Source organism: Diceros bicornis, chromosome 34 (assembly GCF_020826845.1).
Source record: "Diceros bicornis minor isolate mBicDic1 chromosome 34, mDicBic1.mat.cur, whole genome shotgun sequence".
Lineage (NCBI taxonomy): Eukaryota > Metazoa > Chordata > Mammalia > Perissodactyla > Rhinocerotidae > Diceros > Diceros bicornis.
In genome coordinates, this window is record NC_080773.1 from 18,642,697 (window position 1) to 18,655,620 (window position 12,924).

Below are 12,924 nucleotides of genomic sequence, written 5' to 3' on the forward strand. Positions count from 1 at the left end.
AATGTAGTCTGGGGTCTGAGTTGCTCGGCGCACTTCCGCTTCTGGACGGCAGGGCTGGGGGATTCTGGGAAGTGGTCCGGGGGCTCCCCCTCGTCCACGGAGGCGTTTTCGCTATAGGCCGGGAAGGTTGCTGTTCACCTTCCCCTCAAGGAGGTGTCTTCGATCCCCGGGGTTCCTCCAAGCCTGGGACTGCCCAGGTCTGGGCGGGGAGCCAGCGGGGCCCCGGGCCTCATCCTCGGGGAGAGTAAGAGAAGCGCGGCCAGCTGCGGGGTTGGGAGACGTTTGTGTTCCCTCCACTAAGTCTTGGGTTTGGAGCGGTTCTTCCTTCCCCGGGTTGGCGTGTCGCCTGGTTTGAGGGTCTCCCGGCGCTCCCCCACCTACCAGCCAGCACTGCCACTTCCTAGAAGTATAACATAATGCGAATTACTTAATCTCTCTTGGCCTCATTAGCCTCATCTCCAAAGTAGTGTCATTGGTAGTAGTCCCTTATCATTTTATTCGCATTAATTCGTTAAACGACCGCAACAGCCTTATGAGGCAGGTGCCGCTGTTAGCCTTCATTTTTAACATATAAGGAAACAGAAGTAGTGTCAGGGAAATAAAACATCCCAACACAGGAAGTCCTCTACAAAATATACAAAAGAAAGCTGTCTTATGACTCAGTAAGCATATCCAGAGTATCGAATTGTAGGTAATTTGCGGGAAGAGATTACAAAGATAGAAATTTCACCCTGTTTATACAGTCAAGCAGCTACAAACTTCTTATACCATTCTATTTTTAACCACTAGGTACATACATTCTCAAGATTAATGCTGTCTTGTCTTCCTATAAGAGGACTTGACTGCACCATTTGCTGCAAATCTTTTGATAAATTCACATCGTAAATTCGTTAAGTCTTAGTTAATTGACTTGATCCGAAGGAATAATAAAATTTATCTTAGCTCCCCTGCTAGTAGACTACAGCTCAGAGGAAGGCGTCTTGGTTGAACTCCCACAGGGATAGGGAGACTGGATTGTTATTTTCTCAGATGTTCACATTCAGAAAGGATAAACTCCAGATCTTTGAAAAACACTTCTGGGTTGTAAACTTGGTAAGAGGCTTACTTAGTCTCTGACAAGATTGACTTGCACATCAAAATGTTAGAGGAAGGAACCAAAAGCACTGGGTTTCTTAATGGAAATACTCTAAGAAAAAAGATAGGGTAAACAGAGCCTTTGGACAAGGAAAATTCTTTTTTTTTTTTCTTTCATTTACTCTTGGTATGTTTATGTTGTTTGCCCAAGTCTTAGAGCTAGTAAGAGGCAGAACTTCCATTTGAACCCAAGGAATTGGAGCCTCAAGTCCATTTTTAACCTCTATTATTAAAAAACAAAATCATAGGAAATAGTCTGGTATATGGTTTGAAGAACTCTTTTTCTATTGGGTTTGGAAGGTGGTTTGGGGTTTTATAGTTTACATTCTCGTTATAAAAGGAATGCATGCCCAATTATCGAGAGATTAGGAAATACAGAAATATAAAAAGAATCAAAATTACTCACAATCTCAGGATTTAGAGATAACCACTGTTAACATTTTTAATGCATTTATGCCTTGGTGCAGTAGTATACATGGTATTCCTTCCTTAAATGTTTTGTGTGTGTGTGTGTGTGTGAGGAAGATCAGCCCTGAGCTAACATCTGATGCCAATCCTCCACTTTTTGCTGACGAAGATTGACCCTGGGCTAACATCTGTGCCCATCTTCCTCTGCTTTATGTGGGACACCTACCACAGCATGGCTTGACAAGTAGTGCATCGGTGCGCACCCGGGATCCGAACCCGCAAACCCTTGGGCCGCCGCAGCGGAGCGCGTGCAGTTCACCGCTAAGCCACTGGGCCGGCCCAGGAGCTGCAATATTTTAAACGAAAACCAAATCCCAGTCATGGAGTCAGTAGAATTTAAAATCCAGTGACATAAATTGATTATATATGGAGAGCAAAGGAAAGCAAATGTGGACATTTTAGGATTTTCATTTCTGGCAACTAGGAGGATGGTAATTACGTAAGAAAGATAAGGGACATAGAAACATTGAGATTTGGAGATGAATAAGCATGAATTTGATTTCTTTATTTGGGGCTTGACTTGGCACCGTCTTCCACATCCTGCTTTCTGTTGTGTTTCTCCCTTAGGCTGCATGCTACTTTGTTTCAGGGAGCATGTCCCATTCTTTATGTGTGCCTAGCACCCAGCGCAAGGCAGCACTGGAAAAGACAAGTTCTCCAGTGTTTGTGGCCAGTGTAGCTGCCCAACATCCTGAAAGGGGCCTGCAGCTCAGTTAGATTGCATCTCGAAGTTCTGAAATGGATTTAGGAAACAATAAAAGGGAATTATATAGACTTTAGTGATCTGTGATCTCACTTTCAGTGGCACGCAGAATCTACCAGTTTTTTCACAACATTCAAAAATTGATGTAGAATTATTGGTTATATTTTAATGATCGAAAGCAAACATTTAGAAACCAACCATCCCTAATTTATGTGTCCTGTGTTTATTACCTGAGGATAATATTTGCTAACTTTTTGTACGGCGGTGATGAGTCAGCCAGAGTTTCCAGTGCTTTTGTTTATTCATTAGTTCCTCATACCAACCCTACTGTTATCTCCATTTTACAAATGAAGAAAAAAGGGACAGAGTTCACAAAATAAGTGGCAAAATAGTTCTTTAACCTTGGCAGCCTGATTCCAAGTCTGTAATCTGGGTTATTACACACTGCTTTTATTAGTCTATGAGACGAAAACCCACAAGAAGTCTTACTGGAGCAGGGAATATTTAAGCTCCGGATGAAGACTGTGACCTAAAAGTGAACAGAGCAGCAGGATATGGCAGAAGGACAGCAGATACATAGAAGCTTTTTGTAGGAGGACAAGTGATTCACTATGGCTGGACGTGTAGAGTGGAAAGTGGGTTTGAAGAGGGAAACAGCATATGGAAGACTCCTGTTTGTGTGACTTGATAAAGCATCTGGACCTTCTCTTGAGGACACTGGATAGACAGGCAGGTGAAATAATTAAATTTCATGTTAGGATATATCTTTCTGGTGTCAGGAAGGAAAAAAAAAGTTGATTGAAGTTAAATATTCTGTTCATGTTGATTATACAAGATGTGGCTAATGTAGTGGTTAGCACTCAGGCTCTGCCTGTCAAACGCCAAATTTTGAAACCTCGCTTGTAGCACTTACTAATTTAGTAACATGGGCAAATTACTTAACCTCTCTCTGCCTCTGGCTCCTGAACTGTAAAATAGAGGAAATAATAGTATTTACCTTAAAAAGTTTGAAGATGAAGTGAGAGTCCCAGAGTCTGGAATAGTCCCTGGCACACACTGTGGAAATAAACAGAATAAACTTTAACTAAATTGGAGTCGGGAAGGCCTGTAGGGGGGAGCTCTTGCCCTATCACGCATGGTCCATTACACCAAACAGGAAGAGACCTACCCTTACATCTCCAACAGGAAGTAAAACTACTTTACTGCTGAAGGAAGATTTCTCTCCCCACCCAGTAACAGCCCAGCCAATGAAAAACACCACAGCTCAGCTAATGAGACACCTGTTGCTGCCCTGAACTGCTACTTTCCCCCAATAGGCTTTCATTTAGAACAGCCCCTCACTACTCCCCCCTTTCTTTCTATAAAAGCAGCTCCCCTTCTTTGTTTGCTGGATTTGTCTATGGTTTGCTGTAGCACGTATGCCTTGAAATGGAATTCTTTGGGCTACTGCCCAATAAGCTCACTTTGAGGGTAAAAATAACCAGTGAATTTGCTTTTTAAGTTGACTGCTCCATAAGAGATAGCTGTGTATAGCAGAAGAAGGAATATATGTTCAGTAAATGAGAAATGCAGACATATATTGTAGTGGTTACATGGGTATTTTTACGTATTCCTCTCTTCTCCCCACCCTCATTTCTTTCAAACATCAATTCTATCCTAGATTTGAGCAAATAATAATAGTCTTTATAGTGACCATTGCATAAACATCTAATTAACAATAATGTATACATCTTTCAAATTCAGAAACTCTCAGAGGAATGATTACAATGGCCCCAATTGCTCTGAGAAGTTGATCACACAAGCTTCTATGCTGAAGCTTGTCTTTTTGCTCTCAGTATGTCTAGTTGTCCTCAGCAGCCAAGTTCTGAATTATTTGTGCTATTAACAAAAGTGGAAATCTACAATATATTCTGCCTCCACTGTATTTTTTTTTTGGTCTTTCATTTTTTTTATATCTAAAAAGTGTCTAAAACAGCAAAATAAAGGCCATCATTTTTTTCCCTTTTTTTTCTGGTAGTTGTAGGTACAGTTCTATTAGTAGAGGATCACGTGATCTGTTTCTTACAGTCGTTCTTTAAAGACTGACTCTTCAAATATTTGCTATTATGTTTTGTCAACGAGAAAAAGCTAAACTCTACTGGCGTCAGAGAACTGCTTCAGTCCGGCAAAATGGCAGGAAGCCACGAAGGAGGTTCTGTCAATTGCAGTCCGGGAACTCCGAGAGTTGGAAATTTGTTACCGTTGTTTAAGCTCTAAGACAGCAGGACGTGGTCCTTCCTCCTCTTGGGGATTCTGGGAAATGTATTCCTGACCTCTGTCCGTGAACAAGGAGCCCAGGCGCTTGTTCCCGCGGGGCTTCTGGGGAGTGTAGTTCCGTCGGGGCTTCTGGGAAGTGTAGTGCCGGCGTGCCTTGCAGTCAGAGGCACTTCCGCCTCGGGAACGCCAGGCCTCTACCGTTGTTCGGTCCGGGAGGTGAGTCCCCCGTGCGCCCCCACGACCCCGCCGAGCATTTTCGGCCTGAGCGTGGGACTGGTCGCTACCTAGGGCCGGCTTAGGATGGAGAAGCGGCAGCCCCGGCGGAGCCTGAGAGGCGGAGGGCGGAAGTGTGGATCCCCCCCCAGCTCTCGTCCCCCACTTAGAAGCGCCGCTGCTCCTGCTATCGGTACAATGTATGGCGAGTTGTGTGTCACCTCTGCGCTCTACTTTCCTCCCCTGTAAAACAGCGAGCGAGAGAGTAACGACCGGGTAGGGTGGTGATTTGAGTTACATGAGGCAATGCGTGTCAACAGCTTAGAACGGTGGTGGCACATGATACTGGGTTGGCTGTTGCGATTGATCCAATTAAGCCCCTCACCAGCGCCCTTTTGACTGGACGCCCCAGTGGAGAGAGAGATGAGGTCGGGACCCTGGGAGCGAGGCCACGGCCCTTCTGCCCTGCTTCCGGAGGCCGAGCTCGTTGCGAACTTTTACTGATCTCTTTTCTAGGAAGGACTGAGTCACCCCGCTAGTGCCTGGGGATGTCCCCAGCAGTTCATCCGGAGACAGACAGAGTCCTGCTGTCCCACCGCATCCTTTGCTTCACCCCTGGATGCGGAGAGGGCAGGAAGGAGGGCTTGGCTTCTCACAGCGCAGCCCCAGGTACAGACTACTGAGCCTCTTCTTCTTCTGTCATCGCTGTTTTCAGTTCATCAGATTTCCTTCCCTCTGTAAATTACTACTGGGAAGATGTTCAAGTATGTATCGAATAAACCTGAGAATGTTTAATCTGTTTGTTAATACGTGTGTGTGTATTTCTACCCCCCATACATATGTATTTTTAAATATTTATTTTAAGTATATATTTATTTTTAAATGTATCATCCTTTACATTTCTTCCTTTTGTTCTCCTTTCGTATCTTTAGTTCAGTTTATTCCCTTTGATTTGCTCTGGTTTGGAAATTATATGGGCTTGTATTATTCTTTTAACTTTTTTTTTCTTTTCAACTTCATTATCTTTTCTTTTTTTTTTTTTCATTTATTATCTTTTCTTTAAATTTTTTTAATTTTAAAAATTTATTTCCTTTTTTTATTGATATAATAGTTTATAACATTGTCAGGTTTCAGTTGTACATTATTATTTGTCAGTCACCATATGAATGCACCCCTTCACCCCTTGTGCCCACCACCCACCCCCCTCCCCGTGTGTCTTTTTTTTTTTTTTAAACAAAATTCTATTTATTTGTTGCTTAAAGTTAAATTAAAACTTGTTCGGATAGGGCATTGACATTGACAGTAGCCACCTCAACTCAGCTTCACCTGCTGAAAAAAATCTACCAAACCAACACCTGGAACTCATTAGATTCTGTCATTTGAGTTTTGCTGCCTTGACATTGTATCACACTGGGAATCTAATTATTATCTGTCATTCTTTCAAGTATTGTTTCCTCAGAAGGTATTTGCCTGAAATTCATTCATATTCCTCTAATCTTTCTTTCTTTCTTTAATTTTTTGTTTATTGCAGTAACATTGGTTTATAACGTTGTATAAATTTCAGGTGTACATCATTATACTTCTATTCCTGCATAGATTACATCATGTTCACCACCCAAATACTAATTACAACCCATCACCACACACTTGTGCTGAACTATCCCTTTCGCCCTCCTCCCTCCCCCCTCCCCCCTTCCCCTCTGGTAACCACCAATATTTTAAGTTTTAAAAATGATTACCTGTCTCAACAAAATATAGAGACTGAAAATATACTTGAAATTTGATTATGATTCCCCACCACCATCTTTTTTAACTGTAGGCTAGATTATATGTCTGCTTTTTTATTATAACCACTCTCCAAATTCATCATATGGTTCTTGGGCTTTTTTTAAACAAAGATATTACCAACATATTTTTACAGATGTTTTCTTGCCATTGCTTCTTTCAGGGTTCATTCATTCATAAGTTTCTTTCATTTTTGTTCAGCTAAAATGTCTTTGTTTCTCCTTCATGTAAATAATCATTTAGTTGAGTGTAGAATTCAAGGCTGACAATTATTTTCTTTCCTCGTTTTGGGGATATTATCCAGTTGTTTTAGATCTTCGTTCTCTTTCCCTGTTTCTGTCAATCTAGTTGTCATTTCTGTTAGATAAACTATATTTCTTTCTGGGAGCTGTAAGGATTTTGTTGTTGTTTTTAGTTCTTTTTATTTATTCGTATTTTTTTAGTTCTTTGCATTCCTGAGTTTCACTATGATTTGTTTAGGAGTAAATTTATTTATACTGTTCAGAATTTCTGTATATGAACTCAGCAATTATCTCTTGAAATAAGATCTCTCTGCCATTTCTTCCATTCTCTTCTTCTCACACATTAGACAAATGTTGGGGCCTCTCAACCTATCTTCCATGTTTCTTGATTTTTATTTTGAGTCTTTCCCTTTCCTATGTGTTTTTCTTTATCTCCATGCATGTAGGAGAAAAGGCTTTTTACCAATAAGCCTTTTCTGGCTTCATGAAGTAAATGATCCCACAATGATACTTTTTAGAAAACTAATACCGGTGTCAATAAAATGTTATTAGCTGGGCAACAAATTATTAAATAAGAAGAAATTTTAAGTCAGAATGAGGGCTTGCAGAGATTAAAGGTGACTTTCTTAGGAGAGCAATAATAAATGAAGTCTGGGTACCTTTTATGTCTTTTTCATTGTTGTCATTGTTTGAAAAGATATTTGCAAATACAGTTTAGAATGCCAAATATTATTTGCCTTTTTGCAGCTACACGAAAAAGAGACTCCTGGTTCTTAGAACTTTCCATCTACTCATTTAATCCTTGGAACAACCCTGTGAGGTGGGTATGATTTACAGTTCTTACCCTGTCCTCATTGTGCAGCTGAGGAAAGTGAGGCACAGAAAGGTTTTTTAAAGTCCCCGAGGTTACACTGATGGTAAGTATCATCTCCAGGATTTAAACCTAGGCCCTTCACTCCAGAGCCCATTTTTTTAAACCCACGTTTTACAATGCCTCTCAGTTCCTATCATCCCCAGGATCAGAAATCCTTATAGTAGGGATGTTGCATTTGTTCCCTGCGCAATGGCCCTTGGCTGATAGACCAATGAGTAGCTAGAATCTAGTCCATGTTCTGCTTCCCAAGCTGTATGTGGCTGCATCTGCCTAGAAATAGGAGCACTCTTGTATAATTTGTAGAAAGATCCATGTGGTCTAATGGCAGCCCTGGCCTGCATCTCATGGCTTCTCTATCCTTCCCCAGTTATGCCTTCTCAGGACTCTGACCTTCCCTTGAAGGAGCAGGAGAGAATGACCAAGTTTCAGGTAAGGCATTCCTTTCTGTCTCTTAAGATGTGATTTTATTTCTCAGAGATTACGCACATCTTTTTTTCTCTTCCTTGGAAAGGTTAGTGGAAAACAGCAGATCTTGAGTGCACATTGTGTGCCATGCTGTGTGTGCTTTGTTTTCTATCATCTTTATTATTTCACAAAACGGTCTTTGAAAAAATAATAGAATTTTGAAATAGACAAAAATAATTTACACTGCTACCCTGCTTACAGACTAGCTCCTTGCACTTTCCCATAATTCTTTTTCACATGCATTCATAACTATATATTTGCAATGTTAGGATTGATGGGATATACTTATATATATTAGATTAAGGCTTAATATCTCTAATTCTTATTAAGATTAGTAAGATAAAGAAAAACCCAATTGAAATATGAGTAAAAGAAATGGATAAGAGTTTCACAAAAACAGAAAGTAAATTTATGAAGAAAATAATGATCATTAATAACTAAATGTGTGCAAACATTAATAAATCCTTTCTATTTATTTATTTCATTTAAATTGTCAAAGACTTTTTTAAAAAAAGAATTATGTCCTGTTTTGGCTAGAGTCTAGCGATTTAGGAACACTTGTACTCTCTCACATGAAATGTGAATTAGGGGGCCAGCCCAGTGGCGTAGCAGTTAAGTTCCCGCACTCCGCTTCGGTGGCCCAGGGTTCACGGGTTCAGATCCCAGGTGTGGACCAACGCACTGCTTGTCAAGCCATGCTGTGGTGGCATCCCATATAAAGTAGAGGAAGATGGGCACAGATGTTAGCCCAGGGCTAATCTTCCTCACAAAAAAATAAAAAAAAGGGACGTGAATTAGGAAAACCTTTTGAGTGGGAAATCTGCCATTATGCTTTCAAAATATTTAAAGTGCGTATTCTCTGACTTTGCATTTGCTACTTCTTGGCCAAAATCTCTGTAAAAGGATCTATGCAGCGTTGATTATAAGTAAAGATCTGTAACTAATTATACATTATTTTGATTGGTTAAAGGTAAATCATCAGTTCTAAGGAGTACTACATTATGCAGTCATAGAATGGGATGAAGGAGATCATAATGATATTAACTGTTCTAATTTATTGAAGATGTGATGTGGCAGGCCCTGTTCTAAGTGCTTTCTATATATCCACTCATCTCATCCTTTCAAACACCTTGTGATTTAGACGCAATTACAGAGAAGAGGAAATTGAGATAGCGAGAGGTTAAGGAATTTGCCCAGGCTCCTTTAATTACCTTGAAATTTGAGCTCAGCCTGTGCCTAACCAGCGGTGAATGCTGCAGAAGGGGGATGTGGCATGCGCCTTGAAAACACAGCGAAAGAGCTATACGGCTGTCCTGGAGGGTTGCTGCAGGCCTGTGAGCTTTGTAAACATTAAAAACAGTGATTGAGTCCAACTTTGGGGGAGGCGGAGAGGAGACAGTGGGAGAGGGACAACTGCCTGGATCCCTCTGAATCTGTAACAGTGTTTTTGGTAATCCTCTTTATCCTTCTCAGTGCTGCCCTTCCAGTGGACCTTTGTTGCAAGATTGAGGTTACGTGTGTTTGGTGTTGTAGGAGGCAGTGACCTTCAAGGACGTGGCTGTGGTCTTCACTGAGGAGGAGCTGGGACTGCTGGACTCCGCCCAGAGGCAGCTGTACCGAGACGTGATGCTGGAGAACTTCAGGAACCTGCTCTCTGTGGGTGAGGACAGGCGCCCTCTGACACTGAACCTCAACCCCCTTGAGAGTCTCTGTGTCCACAGTTGTTCAAAGCTTCAGACCTTTTGAAATGGTTCCCTGACCTTGAAGACACAAGTTTTTCTAATCCCTGGGTCTATAGGCGTAGGTTTTTCTGGTCTTTTTTGCTCAGGCAAAATTCTGTCCAGTGGTGATTTTTGCCCCCTGGGGATATTTGGCAATGTCTGGAGACAGTTGTGATTGTCACAACTGGAGGGGGCTGCTTCTGGCATTTAATGGCTAGTGAAGCTGTTAAACTTTCTACAATGCATGGGTCAACCCTGCAACAAAGAATTAGCCAGTCCAAAATATCAACATTGCCTCAGTTGAGAAACCCTGTTTTAAATGAATTATTAATGGGCAGCTTAGCTTCTATACTTTGTCTTTCAAATTATGGTTGTGACCCACTGGTGGGTCGTGGAATCAACTTAGTACATTGTACTGGCATTTTTTTTCCCCAGTGAAGTAGAATAAAATAGAACAAGGATAGAAACGGCCAGAGTTCCTTATCAAGACCTCACATTGCAGCAAAACTGACCATTTGCATTGAGTGGTGTGAGAGTGTGGGAAATATGATGAAAACAGACATTAGCTAAATCTAATTTTATCTCCATATAGGCATGAACTAGGTCATGACCTAAATTTATTTCTTATTACAGTTCATGATCACCAAAGTTCTTAAAATATCACTTTAAAGGCTGTAAGGTTTATAGAATTTGGACAAAAATGTATTTTAGCTGGGTGTACATCTTAAATATATATATCCGCCTTTCCACAGGACATCTTCCCTTCAAACCAGATATGGCATCCCAGTTGGAGGCAGAAGAAAAGCTTTGGATGATGGAACGAGACACCCAGAGAAATGGGTATTCCAGTGAGAACTGTGTGGCTGTTCTTTCAGGTACTGGATAATCTGCTCTCCACGTCCGTGATTCCCGCTCTTGTCCGAGTGCTGTCATCTCTTGCCTGGATTGTGACAACAGCCTCCACACTGGTCTCCGTGCTTCCTCCCTTGCACTTCTATCATCTATTCTCCGCTTGGTAGCCAGAGTGGTTCTTTACAAAGCAAGTAAGATCATGCCATTCCTCCACTCAAAACCCTCCAAAGCCTTGCCATTTCACTCGAGTCATTACAGTGGACACAAGACCCTACCTGATCCGGCCTCCTCCCCCTGTTTCTTGTTGATCTATCCTTTTACCCTTGCCTAGATCATTCCTGCCATCTTGGCCCCTTTGGAGTGTTCTCTTCTATGCCATGGCCTTTGACTAGTTCTCCTCTCTGTCTCCATGTGGAATCCCCCAACCACTCTCTTACTCACTCAGGTCTCTGCTCAGGTTTCATCTCATCAGACAGGCCTTCTGTGTCTGCCCTATTTAAAATTTCCCCTGCCTTATTTTGTGTCTGAGCTCTGATCATCTCCTGACGTAGTAACATATTATTTACTTGTTCATCAGCTATCTCCCCACGAAAGGAGGAGTTTTGGCAGTTTTATTTGCTCTGTCTACTCAGAGCCTCCAGTGGGCCTTCTGCACAATAGGTGCTCAGTACATACTTGTTGAATGAATAAATTATTTAAATAATTACTGTTCCTTTGAATAGAAGTGAGCTTCTCGCGGGTTCTCCCAACCTCTGGTCGCAGCCTTTCCCATCCGTGCAGAGTCCTCTTCCATGTCCCCAGCCGGCCGTCTCCCTCCCCACCTGGCCTCTCGCTACCCTCCTTTCTCCTGCTCCCTCTCACTTCTTCACTTTGCCCTTCTTTTTTGACCTCCTTTCCTTTCTCTCCTGTCTTTCCTTTTCCTTTAGTTTGCATATTCCTCAGTTGTACCTATTTAAAAATTAAAAATTAGATATTGCTAGGGAATGTAAATTTTTATACTCTCCCTCAACCTGAAAAACAAAACAGAGAAGCTTGTCTACAAACATCATAGATTAGGCCCTGAATTCTGTGAGTAACTGATGGATGTCACCCGTCTTCTTTCGTCCATCTTCCTTCTTATGTCTACATGTTGCCTCACATTCGAGCCATTCAGGAACATTAGATACTTGCCTCCCTGTGCTGAGTCTCATTTTCCTATGCAAACTTAACCTCAGGAATTGTGATCCTAAGTATTGTCACCTTTCAGTTTTGCGTAATAGCCCAAGTCTCTCTCTTAATAAACCTTGTAGCACTTTCTGCCACCCTTTCCCAAAGTTTTTTTTGACCTTTTCAACATCAGCGTGTTTCAGGATTTTGCAACCATGATCCATGTACAAATACTATCCTAAAATGCTCTTTCTAGGTCATAGGAGCACAAATTAAAGGGCTTGTTTTTATAGGGATTCTTAAACACAAAAAGCTTACAGATAATGGAGGCAAGTGGGCCTCACGCCTCTGTTACTCCTAGACATGGCTCCGAGGCTTGGAGCACACCAGTGTGACTGATGGATTACTTTGGAACCTTATCTGCCAGTGAATGTGTAACATACTAATTTCTTAGATGTCTTTGAATATGTAGAGATTATACTTATTAACCTTAGAAAATAAGAGCTATTCACAATTATCAGAATGTATGGTTACCAAAAATTATCAATACCAGTGTGCCAGGCATTACAGTTTATCAGTTCTCATGTAACAGTTTCAGGTTGGCTACATATGAGTGAAAACTGCCTCATCCATACACTAGCTTCCCACCTAACCACCATCCCCTCCCTCTGATACCTAAACCATCATATGACCTATATATGGTAGTTGTTTAGTGGTTTCAGGCTGCACATTTCCAGAAATCAAAAGGCACTGGCATACTGTGGAGATGAAGAGAGGCATGATAAGGAAAGAAAATTACAGATTTTCTAAATAAGTTTTCCAGTGTATTTGCATCCTAATTGTATTAACTAGCTGATATCACAGGCAATGTGAGGGGCCTTTTACATGTGGCAGTGAGTTCTGGTACCAAGTGCCCAAAGTTAGCCCTGACTTCACAGGTTAAGGGCACAGTCCTCCACAAGACTGCCCGCCAAGACCAGACACCAGCTGGGGTTCCCAGGGCCACCCTCACTTCAGACCAGCTGGCTACACATTTGGGAGTTCCCACGATAATTCACTAGAATG

At 41.7% G+C, this 12,924-nt stretch overlaps 1 protein-coding gene across 1 annotated transcript in view; it reads left to right on the forward strand.

Moving 5' to 3' along the window:
• The first annotated feature begins 4,727 nt into the window (after nucleotides 1-4,727).
• The window catches only part of LOC131397585 (zinc finger protein 227-like), a 50,232-nt gene continuing 42,035 nt past the window's right edge, over nucleotides 4,728-12,924 (forward strand). The window contains exons 1-6 of the mRNA XM_058530697.1: nucleotides 4,728-4,777; nucleotides 5,291-5,443; nucleotides 7,549-7,621; nucleotides 8,043-8,104; nucleotides 9,674-9,800; nucleotides 10,614-10,736. Of these exons, the coding sequence (XP_058386680.1) occupies nucleotides 8,045-8,104; nucleotides 9,674-9,800; nucleotides 10,614-10,736 (310 nt within the window). The 5' untranslated portion in view covers nucleotides 4,728-4,777; nucleotides 5,291-5,443; nucleotides 7,549-7,621; nucleotides 8,043-8,044. The remainder of the gene's footprint in view (nucleotides 4,778-5,290; nucleotides 5,444-7,548; nucleotides 7,622-8,042; nucleotides 8,105-9,673; nucleotides 9,801-10,613; nucleotides 10,737-12,924) is intronic.